This window comes from Dama dama, chromosome 5, assembly GCF_033118175.1.
Source record: "Dama dama isolate Ldn47 chromosome 5, ASM3311817v1, whole genome shotgun sequence".
Taxonomy (NCBI): domain Eukaryota; kingdom Metazoa; phylum Chordata; class Mammalia; order Artiodactyla; family Cervidae; genus Dama; species Dama dama.
In genome coordinates, this window is record NC_083685.1 from 94,986,078 (window position 1) to 95,002,300 (window position 16,223).

At 49.1% G+C, this 16,223-nt stretch overlaps 1 protein-coding gene across 7 annotated transcripts in view; it reads left to right on the forward strand.

The window, feature by feature from the left end:
• Window positions 1–16,223, forward strand: part of SPNS3 (SPNS lysolipid transporter 3, sphingosine-1-phosphate (putative)) — a 73,419-nt gene that overhangs the window by 8,978 nt on the left and 48,218 nt on the right. For 4 of the 7 annotated variants that reach the window (XM_061143162.1, XM_061143160.1, XM_061143163.1 and 1 more), the window contains exon 1: window positions 12,973–13,176. The exons of the other annotated variants lie outside the window; for them this stretch is intronic. In XM_061143162.1, coding sequence (XP_060999145.1) covers window positions 12,981–13,176 — 196 coding nt within the window. In that variant the 5' untranslated portion in view covers window positions 12,973–12,980. Of the gene's footprint in view, window positions 1–12,972; window positions 13,177–16,223 lie in introns of those variants that run through there. 7 annotated transcript variants of the gene reach the window in all.

Here is a 16,223-nt window from a genome sequence, read left to right on the forward strand (position 1 = left end):
CATGTGGTATTTGTCTTTTTCTGATTTACTTAGTATGATAATCTCTAGTTGCATCCATGTTGCTGCAAATGGCTTTATTTTGTCTTTTTTGTGGCTGAGTTGTATTCCTTTGTATATATGTGCCACATGTTTATCCATTCATCTGTTGATGGACATTTAAGTTGGTTCCGTGTCTTGCTGAATCATATATTAATTCTGGGCTTCCAGGTGGCGTGGTGGTAAAGAATTAGCCTGCCAATGTAGGAGATGCAAGAGACTAGGGTTCAGTTCCTGGGTTGGGAAGATCCCCTGCAGTAGGTAATAGCAACAACTCTAGTATTCTTGCCTGGAAAATTCCATAGACTGAAGGGCCTGGCAGGCTACAGTCCATGAAGTCACAAAGAGACATGACTGAGCACACACACACACACACACACATGATAATTCTATTTTTAGTTTTCTGAGGAACCTACATACCATTTTTTTTTAAACAGTGGTTGCATCAACTTACATTCCCACCAATAGTGTAGGAGGATTCCCTCTTCTCCACATTGAGTGACTTTTTTGTTTTTCAAAAATTTATTTATTATCTATTTTGGCTGTGTTGGGTCTTAGTTGTGGCTTGTGGGATCTTCATGGCAGCCTGCATACAGTATCTAGTTCCCCAACCAGGGATCAAACCTGGGCCCCCCTGCATTGGAAGTGTGGAGTCCTACTCACTGGACTACCAGGGAAGTCCTTGGGTGACTGTTTAAAATTGAGTAGTCAGGGAGGGCTTCCTGGAGGAGGTGACATTTAAGCTGATGTCTTAATAAGAATGAGCTGGTTGTGCAAAGATCTCAAGGAACAGCATTCTGGGCAGAGGGGATTAAGTTTCTGAAATGAGGATGAGCATTTGTGTTTCAGGGACAGAGAAAGCATGACTGTAACAGGATGGGCAGCAGGGAGGGAGATAAGAGATGTGGGGTCAAGACAGCAGAGTCAGATCACTAGAGGCTGAATTCAGGGAAAGGGATTTGATTTTACACTGTGTGTGGGAGAAAACCTTTGGAAAGTAGTTCCCCCACTCCCAGTGGTTTACTCAAGCAGGGGAGTTACCTAATCTGATATCCAATTTACAAAGATCACTCGGGGGTTGTGTAGCTTGTGGGCCAGTGAGGCAGTGGTGGAAACAGAGGGGTCAGTTCACATCCCACTGCAGTGGTCCAGGTGAGGGATGGTGGAGATGAGGAGAAAAAGGATAGATTCAAAATGTGTTTTAGAGGCAGAGGGGGAAGGACTGAGTATGGGGGATGAAGGAAGAAAAAGGCTCATTTGGTTTTTTTACTTGAGCATCTGGTGGATGATGGTGCTTTAACGGTGTGAGACGACTGAGGGAGGAGGAACATGGGAGCAGGAACCAAGAATCCCATTTTTTTAATGCTTATATTTATTTGGCTGCATATTTATTTATTTATTTGGTCTTAGTTGCAGCACCTGGGATCTTCATTTGCTACCTGTGGGATATAGTTCCCTGACCAGGGATAGAACCTGGGCCCCCTGCATAGGGAACGCTCCACTGCTTGATTGTCCTGACTACTACCTCCACTAAAATGTTGAGTAAAAGAGGGGAGAGCAGACATTCTAGTCTTATTCCTGATCTTGATGGGAGGGAACATCTAGTCTTTTGTCATTAATTGTGATGTCAGTTGTGGATTTTTTTTCATAGACGTACTTTTTCAGAATGAGCAAGTTCCTATTCTCAGTTTGAGTGTTTTAAACAGGAAATGGTGTGGGATTTGCTAAACACTTTTTATTTTGCATTCATTGAGATGATCATGTGAGTTTTGCTTATTGATGGGATGCATTACATCAGTTGATTTTTCAGATATTAAACCAACCTGGGATAAATCCTGCTTGGTCATGGTGCATAATTCTTATAATTAAAAATGTTGTTGTTTTAAGCCACTACATTTGGGGGTAATTTGCTAAACAACAAAATATAATTAGTTCAGGCTGCCTAGTATGGGGCCATGGGCTCCTTGCCACCTTAGCGGCCAGGTGACTGGGCTCAAGAGTGGGGCAGTTAGGTTCTCCAGTATCTGCTCTCTCGGGTAGCCGTGAAGGCCTTGTCTCTCCAGTGTCTTGGTGGTGGGGTAGTCTCACGTGGAGCCAGGAGCCAAGGACATGCTCTTCTCTTTGGTGGCATGAGTGTTACAGCTGGACCCGGGATACCTACAAGCAGAGCTGGAACTAGAACCTAAGCCACAAGTCCCTGCCTCTCCAAATTCTTTCAGTGAAAGTCATGACTCAGCTAGAGTTTCATCTATGTCCTCCTGTAGCTTTCAGTTACACTTGATTACATGAGGAAGACAAGTGTTGTCTATTTGCATGAGGGCCTAGGTGGTCCCTGGAAAATACTGGAGTGTGTGGCCATTCCCTTCTCCAGGGGATTCTCCTGCCTCATCGAACCCAGGTCTCTCGCATTGCAGGCACACTCTTTACCATCTGAGCCACCAGGGAAGACCCCAATGCCCGGAAAATAATTTGCCTTAATTAACCAAAGAGTCAGGGCCTCCAGCTTAATTTATTTTTTATTTTTAATTTTTTGACTGTGCAGTATGGCATGTGGGATCTTAGTTTCCCAACCCAGGATCGAACCTGTGCCCTTTGCAGTGGAAATGCAGAGTCCTAACCACTGGGCCACCAGGGAAGTCCCAGGGCCTCCAGCTTGATGAGGGCAAACCTCCAGTGCTGGAGGGCAGAGTGATGCTGCATAGGGCTCCTGCCCACCACTTGGACTGTGCTCTGCTCCTCAGACCCCGGTCCACACCCAAGGGGGAGGGAGCTGTGAACACTGCTACAGGGATGGCTTCCCCAGGTCCCAGAGAGGTGCCCTTGTGTGCAGAGAGCTCCTAAGTGCTCTATATTTGGGAGAAACATTTTACACACAAGAAAGTCTCCCTCTGTATGATCCCCACAGAAGTGTTTGGGGTCATGTTTTCAAAAAGGAAGAGAGTTCTAGCTATTTGCTGGTAAAGGCCAGAGTGACAGAAATACTGCTGCCAACGATTACTCCCAGGCTGGTGCAGCTGGGGGCCTGAGAAGCAAGTTTCATTCACTCATTCACAACATCCATTTTGTCTTTCTTCTCTGGTCAAGGCCAGGGTCAGACTCTGGAGAAGGCAGGCAGAGTGCCTTTCCTTTGAGGGGCTTGATGACCCACAGGGAAGACAGAAAATCTCAATAATGAACAGTAAGTTTCATGATAGAGATAAGCCAAGCCTGAAGGCTTCCTGGAGAAGGTGATCTCTGAGTGGAGTTTGGAAACACCAGTAGGAGGTCACATCATGAGGCTGATGGGTGGATATTGAAAGCCAGGCATAGGGGAAGTTGAGAAAATTATCTTCCTTTTTTAAAAAATCCGTCTTCTTCCACTTCCTCTTTCCCTTTCCCTTTCTTCTTTTCCTTCTCTTTTCCCATCTTTCTTTCAGTTTGGCAGCCTCCCTCAGCCTCACCCTACCCCCAGTGCAGGCCCACCACTCACCAGGGCTGGGTCCCTATTAATTGCTAGTCCTTGTATTCATAGATTCCGAGAGAAAGGAGGAATTTTCAAAACTGCTCCCAAATCAGGAGAGCCCTGGTGGTCCAGTGGTTAGGGCTTGGTGCTTTCACTGCCAGGACCCAGGTTTGATCTCTGGTCAGGGAACTAACATCCTACAAGCCAAGTGGTGTGGTCAAAAAAAAAAAAGAAGAAATCAGGAGAGCCGGCATGAAGAGGGGATGTGGGCCTATGTAGGCCCAAAGTCCTGACTTTCTGGTGTAGCCGTACCCTTGTGACATCAGCAACCCTGACCCCTGCCACACATACACCCTCCCACCCCAGCCAGAAGTACAGTTCATGGTCAGCCATGTTTTTCTTGTTTTGTTTCAAGCGTTATTTTTTGGTGTGATCATAAAAGCTATCCATGCCACTGCTTTTTTTTTTTTTTTAAATATTATTACATAAGCTGGATACTGCAGAAAATTTAGTATAAACAAATAAGCTAGTAAGATAGTATAAGGATTTCCCTGGCAATCCAGTGTGGTTAGGACTCAGCATTTTCATTGCTGGGGCTCAGATTCAAACCCTGCTCAGGGAAATTGAGATACTTCAAGCTCGGCCAAAAAAAAAAAAAATTATAGCATAAAGGAGAGGAGCACAGAGTTCAGAGCCAGAGGGGGCAGTTGTTTAGCCTTTTGGGGGCGGTTTCTGTGTCTAAAAGAGAACTATAATTATCATACCCAATTCACAGGTAGCTGGCAGGACCCATCACATGGAAAGTACTATGTTAATATTTGTTATTATTACAATTAGCAAGTAAGGAAAAAAGAAAAGAAAGGAAAAATAGTACCTATGAATTTAGGCGCCTGAGCTAAGTACTGTTAACCCTTTGGGATATATGCGTCTATGCTTTTGCCCTGGGTTTATGGTCGGTTCCATAATGTGGGATACAATATGATCACCGCTCTTATTTTCCCAGCTGATCACTCACACTTGCACGTGTCTCATTAGCAAGCAGTCCAGGATCTTGAGCCCACCCTGAAATTTCCATGAACTAACTTGGCTGCTTACACAAGCCTGAAATAGCTCATGAGTGCTGTTGCTTCTTATGGCCACAGGGTGTCGCTGTGGGAGCCTGGTCCCAACCTGTCCCTAGTACTTGCTGGTGAAGGATGCCCTTGCTCTTTGAAAATGGGCTGAACTCAGCTAGGGCCTCCCCAGGCTTGACATCTCAAGACTGTGGCGTTCAGTGTGCAGCAGCTCTCTTTCCCGTACACTTTCCTGGAAAAGGGAACGGCTACCCGCTCCAGTATTCTTGCTTGGAGAATTCCATGGACAGAGGAGCCTGGTGGGCCACAGTTCATGGGGTTGCAAAGAGTCGGGCCCAACTGAGCGACTAACATTTTCACTTTTTTCCCACTAGTTAGGGTGACCACTAGCTTCAGGAGCCCCGGGTTAGGACAGTGTTTCCTTTTCTCCCTGGGAGCCCACACCGGGGGCTTGTTTAAACCCTCCAAACATCGAGGGTTACATGACACCCCCTTTTCCTGGGAGTGTGGTTGCTCAGTCCCTCTTGGAGGGCACTGAGGTGGTTAGCCATCTGCGAAAGACGTTGTTGGCTCATCCAACGGCTACTTTCCTTCCTCTTCTTCGCCAAGAGGCAATCTCACCCGGTGCCCACCTTTCCAGCTTCTCATGCAGCTGGGTCATGGACATTGGCTCAGACCTTACTGAGGGGTCTTGAGGAACTGCTGGCTGGGGATTTCTAGGGAAGACGTCCCTCCCTGATAAATACGCATGACCATCTTTCGGGAGACATTTCCTTCCTTCTTATATGTGAAAGGTCAAGCCTACAGATGAAGGCTGAGGTCTCCAGCCTCCAAGAGGATCTCCAGGTAGCTTTGCCTCCTGGTTATCTGTGCTCTTGAGTAGTCCTGTCCTACAATCAATCAGGGCTGGCCTGTGTGACAGATTAGAATGCAGAAGAATGCAGACTTAGAAAGTGAAAGGGTTTGAAGTTTCTGCCCCGGTTCCTATCGGATTGCTCCCTCTGAAGGAAACAAGCCACCATGTAGTAAGGACACACACATGGGCACACACCCCACTGTGAGGACACACACACGGGCACACACCCCACTGTGAGGACACACACACGGGCACACACCCCACTGTGAGGACACACACACGGGCACACACCCCACTGTGAGGACACACACACGGGCACACACCCCACTGTGAGGACACACACACGGGCACACACCCCACTGTGAGGACACACACACGGGCACACACCCCACTGTGAGGACACACACGGGCACACACCCCACTGTGAGGCCACACACAAGGGCACACACCCCACTGTGAGGCCACACACGGGCACACACCCCACTGTGAGGACACACACGGGCACACACCCCACTGTGAGGACACACACATGGGCACACACCCCACTGTGAGGACACACACAAGGGCACACACCCCACTGTGAGGACACACACAAGGGCACACACCCCACTGTGAGGACACACACACGGGCACACACCCCACTGTGAGGACACACACACGGGCACACACCCCACTGTGAGGACACACACACGGGCACATACCCCACTGTGAGGACACACACACGGGCACACACCCCACTGTGAGGACACACACGGGCACACACCCCACTGTGAGGACACACACACGGGCACACACCCCACTGTGAGGACACACACGGGCACACACCCCACTGTGAGGACACACACATGGGCACACACCCCACTGTGAGGACACACACAAGGGCACACACCCCACTGTGAGGACACACACAAGGGCACACACCCCACTGTGAGGACACACACAAGGGCACACACCCCACTGTGAGGACACACACACGGGCACACACCCCACTGTGAGGACACACACGGGCACACACCCCACTGTGAGGACACACACACGGGCACACACCCCACTGTGAGGACACACACACGGGCACACACCCCACTGTGAGGACACACACGGGCACACACCCCACTGTGAGGACACACACGGGCACACACCCCACTGTGAGGACACACACGGGCACACACCCCACTGTGAGGACACACACACGGGCACACACCCCACTGTGAGGACACACACGGGCACACACCCCACTGTGAGGACACACACACGGGCACACACCCCACTGTGAGGACACACACAAGGGCACACACCCCACTGTGAGGACACACACAAGGGCACACACCCCACTGTGAGGACACACACAAGGGCACACACCCCACTGTGAGGATACACACACGGGCACACACCCCACTGTGAGGACACACACGGGCACACACCCCACTGTGAGGACACACACACGGGCACACACCCCACTGTGAGGACACACACAAGGGCACACACCCCACTGTGAGGACACACACGGGCACACACCCCACTGTGAGGACACACACACGGGCACACACCCCACTGTGAGGACACACACACGGGCACACACCCCACTGTGAGGACACACACACGGGCACACACCCCACTGTGAGGACACACACAAGGGCACACACCCCACTGTGAGGACACACACAAGGGCACACACCCCACTGTGAGGACACACACACGGGCACACACCCCACTGTGAGGACACACACAAGGGCACACACCCCACTGTGAGGACACACACACGGGCACACACCCCACTGTGAGGACACACACGGGCACACACCCCACTGTGAGGACACACACAAGGGCACACACCCCACTGTGAGGACACACACACGGGCACACACCCCACTGTGAGGACACACACACGGGCACACACCCCACTGTGAGGACACACACAAGGGCACACACCCCACTGTGAGGACACACACACGGGCACACACCCCACTGTGAGGACACACACACGGGCACACACGCCACTGTGAGGACACACACACGGGCACACACCCCACTGTGAGGACACACACAAGGGCACACACCCCACTGTGAGGACACACACACGGGCACACACCCCACTGTGAGGACACACACACGGGCACACACCCCACTGTGAGGACAGGCAGTTCTGCAGAGAGGAGCCAACAGCTAGCACTAACTTGCCGGCCATGTGGGTGAACCTCAGGGGTCCTGGGAAGTGGACCCTCCAGCCCAAGTCCGGCCTTCAAACGAGCGCAGCCCTGGGTGGCATCTCTCTTCACCACACAAGAGACTGACTCAGAACACCCAATAAGCTTCTCTCGAATTCCTGACCCACTGAAACCATGAGGGATAATAAATAACTATAGTTACTTAAGGGCTTCCCTGGTGGCTCAGTGATAAAGGATCTGCCTACAGTGCAGGAGACGTGGGTTTGATCCCTGCTTTGGCAAGATCCCTTGGAGAAGGAAATGGTAACCCACTCTAGTATTCTTGCCTGGAGAATCCTATGGGCGGAGGAGCTTGGTGGGCTACAGTCCATGGGGTCGCAAAGAGTCGGTCATGTCTTAGCGATTAAACCACTACCAACCATAGTTGCTTAAAGCCATACGTTTGTGGGGATGTTATACAGTAAGAGTGTGTGTGTGTGTGTGTGTGTGTGTGTGTTTGTGTGTGTGTGTGTGTGTGTGTTAGTTGCTCAGTTGTGACCCTATGGACTATAGCTCCTTAGGCTCCTCTGTCCCTGGAATTCTCTAGGCAAGAATACTGGAATGGGTTGCCTTTCCCTACTCGAGGGGGTCGTCCTGACCCAGGGATTGAACCCAGGTCTCCTGCACTGGGCTTCTCTGGTAGCTCAGTCAGTAAAGAATCTGCCTGCCGTGCAGGAGACCTGGGTTCAATTCCTGGGTCAGGAAGATCCCCTGGAGAAGGGAATGGCAAGGGTCTTTTCCAGTGAGTGGCCTCTTTGCAAAGAACTGAAGCTTCAGTTTCAGCACCTGTCCTTCCAGTGAATATTCAGGGTTGATTTCTGCTAGGACTGACTGGTTTGATCTCCTTGCTGTCCTAGGGACCCTCAAAAGTCTTTTCTCCAGCACCACAATTCAAAAGCATCAATTCTTCAGTGCTTAGCCTTCTTTATGGTCCTCCTCTCAACCCAAAATAACTGAACCATCTTCTGTCCTCCCAGCTATGTATGAAGGTTTCAACTTCTCTATATCTTTGCCAACACTTATTTTCTGGTTTTTTAATTGATAAAGCTTACAATTCTAGTCCATACTAGTGGATATGAAGAACAGGATATCATTGTGGTTTCTTTAAGACACTTACAAATTATTTATTTATCTATTGGCTGTGCTGGGTCTTCATCCCACCACACAGCCTCTTCTTGTTCACGTGGGCATCTCTTGCTGCGGAGCAAGGGCTCTAGTTAAAAGCTTATGTGTGTGCTCAGTTGCTCAGTCACGTCCGACTCTTTGCGACCCCGTGGACTATAGCCCGCCAGGCTCTTCTGTTCATGGGATTTCCCAGACAAGAATACTGGAGTGGTTTGCCAATTCCTACTCCAGAGGATCTCCCTGACCCAGGGATTGAACCCACAACTCCTGCATTGGCAGCTGCGTTCTTTACCCCTAGCACCACGTGGGAAGCCCAGTTAAAAGCTTATGTCCACACAAAAGCTTGCACGTGGATGATTTTTTATCAGCTTTATTTCTTTATTTAGTCAGCTCAAGTTTTTTTTTTTTTTTAAATTTTGATTGAAGTGTAGTTGATTTACAATGTTGTGTTAAGTTTCAGATGTGCAGCAAAGTGAATCGCTTACACATACATCCACTCTTGTTTTTAGATTCTTTTCCCCTAAGGCCATTATGGAGGATGAGTCAAGTTCCTGTGCTATGCCATAGGTTTTTATTAGTTGTATATGTAGTGTGTACATGTCAATCCCAATCTCCCAATTTATTCCTCCCCTCCCCATCCCCCAGGAACCATAAGTTTGTTTTCTATATCTGTGCATCTGTGACTCTACTTCTGTTTTGTAAATAAGTTCATTTGTACCCCTTTTCAGGTTCTGCGTGTAATTGGTATCATATGATATTTGTATTTGTGTCTGACTTACCTCAGTCAGTGTGACAGTCTCTCAGTCCATCCGTGTTGCTGCAAAGGGCATTTTTATTCTTTTTTATGGCTGAGTAATATTCCATTGTATATATGTATGACATCTTTTTTATCCATTCCTCTGTTGATGGAAATTTAGGTTGTTTCCCTGTCCTGGCTAATGTAAACCATACTAAAATGAATATTGACGTGCATGTGTCTTTTCCAATTATGTTTTTCTCTGGATATATGCCCAGGAGTGGGATTGCTGGGTCATATGACAGTCCTATTTTTAGCTTTTTGAGGAACCTGCAAACTGTTCTCTATGGATACTGTACTAATTTAAATTCCCACCAACAGTGTAGGTTGGCTCCCTTTTCTGTACATCCTCTCCAGTGTTTATTGTTTGTGGATTTTTATTTATTTATATATTTTTTAGTTCTACCACTTTATTGCTACCAACCCATTTCCCTCCACCCTCGTGCATACATGCTCAGTCATGTAACCCCATGGACTTCAGCCCGCCAGACTCCTCTGTCCATGGACTTTTCCAGGCAAGAATACTGGAGTGGGTTGCCATTTCCTTCTCCATATTTATTTATTTATTTTTAATTGAAGGATAATTGATTTACAGTATTGTATTGATTTCTACCAAACATCGACATGAATCAGCCATAGGTTTACCCATGTCCCCTTCCACTTGAATATCCTTCCCCCCTCCCTGCCCATCCCACCCCTCTCCGTTGTTATGGAGCCCCAGTTTAAGTTCCCTGAGTCCATACGGCAAATTCCCATTGGCTGTCATCTATTCTACACGTGGTAATGTGTGTTTCCGTGTTACTTTCTCCACACCTCCCACCTTCTCCTGCTGAGCCCTGTCCATAGGTCTGTTCTCAGGGTCTGTGTCTTTGCTGCTGCTCTGCAAATAGTTTCTCAGGACCATCTTTTTACATTCCATATATAGGCGTTAGTGTAAGATAACTGATTTTCTCTTTCTGACTTACTTCACTCTGTATAATAGGCTCTAGGTTCATCCATCTCATCAGGACTGACTCAAATACTTTCCTTTTTACGGCCCAGTAATATTGCATTGTATATATGTACCACAGCTTCTTTATCCACTGATCTGTTAATGGACATCAAGGTTGCTTCCATGTCCTAGCTACTGTAACTAGAGCTGCAATGAATATTGGGTTACATGTATCTTTTTCAATTTTGCTTTCCTCAGGATATATGCCTAGCAGTGGGATTGCTGGGTCATATGGTGGTTTTATTCCTACTTTTTAAGGAATATGCATACTGTTCTTCATAGTGGTTGTATCAGTTTGCATTCCCACCAACAGTGCAAGAGGATTCCCTTTTCTCCACACGTCTCCAGCATCTATTGTTTGTAGATTTTTTTTTATGATGGCTATTCTGATTGGTGTGAGGTGATAACTCATTAGTTTTGATTTGCATTTCTCTAATAATTAGTGATGTTTAGAATCTTTTCATGTACTTTTTAGCCATCTGTATATCCTCTTTGGAGAAATGTCTACTTAGATCCTCCATCCATTTTTTGGTTGGGTTGCTTGTGGTTTTGATATTGAGCTGCACAAGCTGTTTGTATATTTTGGAAATGAATGCCTTGCCAACTGCTTTGTTTACACATATTTTCTCCCATTCTGAGGGTTGTCATTTTGTTTTGTTTATGGTTTCCTTTGCTGTGCAAAAGCTTTTTTGTTTCATAAGGTCCCATTTGTTTATTTTTGTTTTTATTTATAATTGTCCAAACTTGTGAGCCTCCAAGATGCCCTTCAGAGGTGAATGGATAAATTGCAGTCCATCCAGACAGTGGAATATTATTCAGCACTAAGCAAAAATGAACTCTCAAGCCATAAAGCAACATGGAAGAAACTTCAATGCGAATAACTAAGAGAAAGAAGCCAATCTGCAAGGGCTCCATGCCGTACAGTTACAACTATATGACATTCCAGAAAAGGTAAAACTATGGAGACAGTAAAAATTCCAGTGGTTGCCAGAGGACGAGGAGAGGGAGGGATGAACAGGCAGAGTACAGAGGATTTTAGGGCAATAAAATTATTCTGTAAGACACTATAATGATGTGCATGCGTGCTTAGTAGCTCAGTCGTGTCTGACTCTTTGCAACCATGTGGACTGGTAGCCGGCCAGGCTCCTCTGTCCATGGGGATTCTCCAGTCAAGAATACTGGAGTGGGTTGCCAAGCCCTTCTCCAGGGGATCTTCCTGACCCAGGGATCGAACCCTTGCCTCTCAGTCTCCTGCAGTGACAGGCAGGTTCTTTACCACTAGCGCCATGGACACTAGTTCACAATGATAGGTACAGGTGGTACTCATTTGTCCAAACCCATAAAAGGCACAACACCAAGAGTGAACCCTAATGTGAATGATGGACTCCGAGTGATAATGACGTGTCAGTGTAAGTTCATCAACTGTGGCAAATGTCCTGCTCTGGGCAGGGGTGTAGATAATGGGGGAGGCTAAGCATGTGTGAGAGCAGAGGGGTATATGGGAAATCTAAACATTTTGCTCAGTTTTTTGTGAACCTATGACTGCTCTTAAGAAATTAAGTCTATTAAAAAAAATAGTGTCCCTTGTTTGGGTTTGTCTGAGATTCTGTCATGATTAGACTGGGGCCATGCAATCCTGGTGGGAATTCTGCCCCTCATTAGTGATGCTATTTTATTTATTTGCCTGTGCTGGGTCTTAGCTGTGGCACATGGGGTCTTTTAGTCACAGCATGTAGGGGTCTAGTTCCCTGACCAGGGTTTGAAGCTGGGTCTCCCGCATTAGAAGCGTGGAGTTTTAGCTGCTGGACCGCCAGGGAAGTCCCTAGAGAGACACTTTAAGAGCATGCCAATACTTTGTCCTTCATCAAAAATCTCCCCTTAAATTTCACATCCATTGATGAGCTTTGCCCTTGGGCTGCCTTCCTGTCGGCAGCCCCTCATCGTCTTTGTTCCTCCAGGTAGGACTTTACACAGGAGCAGGGGTTAACCTCCACTTACGATATTGGACTGGACCAGTCCAATATCGCTCTCCTGGCCAACACCTAGGACCCAGGTTCGAATCCCTCATTCACAGTCCGTCTCGTGTGTGGCAGCCAGACCCTCCCCCAGCACATGGGACTCTAGGAGACGCCTATCACTTCCTGTCCTGCAAAACTTCTCTTTCTCAGGGCAGCTACCGCATCGCAGGCTGGGTCAAAAGGACCAGTTACTCTGGTTGGCGGGCCAGGAGCTCTCTCCCCCCACCTCGAGCCCCAGGGGCTGTGGATGATGAAATCTCACCGGTGAGGCTGCAGTGGGCTCAGCAGAGACCTGTGATAAGATCCTGAGCGGTTAGGGCAGCTGCTTTGAGGTTGGGTGACTGGGAGACCACAGGAAGTGACTCTGTGCAGAGCTGATGTGCCTTTCATCCTGGCATCCATCCTGGGACCAGAGCTGCAGGCTGGTGAGGCTGGGGGCATGTCTGTGGAGTTCAGGCAGCCAGAGGGGCTTCACGGTCAGTCCCCGGGGCCAGGTGGACACTCGAGGGCCATGGACACAGGTCCTCCATCCATGCCTGCCCCTTGGAGCCTGCCCCGTTGGAGAGCTTATGTGGCTGCTGCGGTGCTCTGCTACATCAACCTCCTGAACTACATGAACTGGTTCATCATTGCAGGTGAGACAGGGGCCGGGCAAGCTGGGCAGCAGCTGCCAGCAGCTGGTGCTGTGTGCCCACAGTGGGCCTCCATCCAGCGAACTTTCTTCTTGTGCGGCGCATCTCTGCTATTCTCACCTCCCCCGCCGACCCCCCCCGCCCCCCGCAATGGTTCCAGGCCAGCCTGAATGGGGAGAGGACCAAACGAGTTCCCAGGGTATGCCCCGACTGAGTGTGCCTACAGGTGTGGGTGCTTGACGGCGGTGGGTAGGTGAGGGCTCCAGGGAGGGCTGGGCCTCAGGCAAAGCTCTGGAAATTCTGGGTGGAACGTTGAGGTGAGGTCCAGGCATAGGACAGGGTGGCCCGGCCCTGCTTCCAAGCAAGAACAAGCTGGCTGCTTGTTTCTGGGGCAGCAGGTGGCTTGCAAACCTTGAACATTGGGCCTTCCTTCCTGTAGGCCCCAGGGCTCAATTCACTGTCTGCAAGTCACCACCCATTGACTTCTTCGTCCATTCGTTCAAGGTTCAACCTTCTTCTCTGCCTTGATCACGCGCTCATTCAAGATGAACTGAGTACTATGGGCCTTGGGGACCCAGGGGAGGGAGGAGTCATCCTTGTAGCTCCTGAACACAGGAATGACCATCTCATGTGGCAGAGAGAGAAACTTGTTAACAGGACTCCTGCGAGACAGAGAGATGCGGCCAGATGAGGAAGCATGGGTTGGGGGGAGGGTACCTGGGGAGCTCAGAGGAGGTGCCTGCAGCAGCTGGGCTCCCTGAGGCCAGGAGGTGGATTCATCAGTTACCAGCTCGCAGATGCAGAATGAATGTGACTTGGGGATTGTAGACAGCACCAGACCCTGTGGGTGACTGCCTTTGAGGAGCTCAGAGGGACACAGAACACACGTTCAAGTGTCTCTAACCCAGGACAGAGCTGAGTGACCATTAGCTGGATAGCCCTGGGATGAAAAAAAGGGGCTTTCCTGGTGGCTCAGATGGTAAAAAATCTGCCTGCAATGCAGGAGACCCAGGTTTGATCCCTGAGTCAGGAAGATCCCCTGGAGAAGGAAACAGCAATCCACTCCAGTATTCTTGCCTGGAAAATCCCACGGACAGAGAAGCCTGGCGGGCTACAGTCTGTGGGGTCACAAAGAGTTGGACACAACTGAGCGAATAACTTTCCCAGGATGAAACACTGAGGGTTCAGGTAGAATTCACAGATGAGGGGCAGAAGGTTTGGGTCATGAAGGCTGAGAAAATCGGTAAGGCAGGGAATGGGGCAAAAGTGCATGGTCTGATCGGGGGTGGAGAGATGGGGAGAAAGCAGGAAATGATTCTGAAAGAGTGTTTGGGGCTGGATCATAGGTTTCTCGGGGACCAGGCCGGGAGCTTGCACTTTCTGCTGAAGCAATGGGGAGCCACAGAAAATACTCAAGTGGGGAGACTATAATCAGGGTTGAGGCTCTGATGGAGGCCAAAGGAGACAGAGGGGTCAATCAGAGGCTACTGTGATAGATTAGGCTGAAGCTGAGCAGTCCTGCATTGGAGTGGGGGGTGGAGGGCATGAAGAGGAGGGGAAGTGGCAACTGTGGGTATGGAGGTCTTTCAGCCCCCTAGGACTGAAAGGACTTCCTCCGGCTGTGTGAATAGCAGGGCCATGGTTATTGGGCTGAGGGAGGCCCGGGGAAGTGAAACCTTGTCCAGTGCCTGGGGACTGTTGGGGCAGGTGGTTCTCACACACCAAGAATTCTCTTGTGTGAAGCAGGTCTCTGGGAGGCCAGAGTGATAGCAGAAAGATGAAAACAAGGCTGGACCCACACTTGGTCCTCCGGCTGCCTCCAGAGCAGCATGGGGCTCAGAGGAGCTCAGGAGTGGCCAAAACAAGGGGCTGAGTCCCAGTCTCCCAAATGAATGCGATTATAGAGAATTTTTTACCTAGCCATTGACTTAAAATAATTTTCTTTACTTATTTAGTTTTGGCCGTGCTGAGTCTTTGCTTTTCTCTGGTTGCGGCAAGCAGGGGCTACTCTCTAGTTGCGGTGCACGGGCTTCTGATTGCCGTGGCTTCTCTTGTTGTGTAGCACAGGCTCTAGGGCACGCGGGCTTCAGTAATTGCAGCTCCCGGGCTCTAGAGCACAAGCTCAGTAGTTGTGGTGCATAGGCTTAGTTGCTTTGCATCATGTTGGATCTTCCTGGACCAGAGATCGAACCCATGTCTCCTGCATTGGCAGGTAGATTCTTTACCACTGAGCTACCAGGGAAGCCCGCCATTGATTTTGCTTATCTGTGTTGTCTCTTTCTTGACAATGAATATATCTAATTCATATAATTAAAAGTATTAAGGGAGAAGGAAGGACATACAAGGTAGTATCTGGATTTTGTGGGAACTGGGTCCAAGGTGAATATCAGAACAAAAATCTCTTATTTGACTTCTCTGTTTCTTCCATCTTTTTCGCCCACTGGCAGGTCTTCAAGGTGTGAATGGCAGGTTTTCTTCTCCATCGTGGGGGCGTTCCTGCAGAGCCCCATTTGTGACACTGGGTGGGAGGGTGGGCTGCCTCTGGCTGGGATGGTCCCAACTGTACAGCCATAGGTGGCTGGGGCCTCTGTTTCTCTATCTGTATAATGGGCACAGTGATACTGATGGCCCTCAGCCATCTCATAATTCAAAGTGATGACAGGGCCAGAGCCTCACAGCTCAGATAAGCAGGTGCCTTGGACCCTGACTAGCTCTGAAATACGACTAGGGACTGATGAGATATCAGCCTAGCAAGATCTTGAAGCAAGAACCTGCAACCCTCAGGGAGGTGGGGCCAGGGTCAGACCTAAGTGGGTCCTACCTCTGAAGCTCTCACAGGCACTCCATGTCGGTGTGTTCATGCCTCTGGAGGAACGCTCTGTGTGTGCACCTGTGCCAGGCCAGGGCACATATGTCTTTGCATGTAGATGCTCATGCAAGTATATGCATATCTATGAATGTCTGGAGTGTGTATACAAGTAGGGCTGTGGTGCCGCACAGTTTCAGGAACTTTCATTGCACCGTAGTCTAAGTGAATGGCTGCCAGTCAT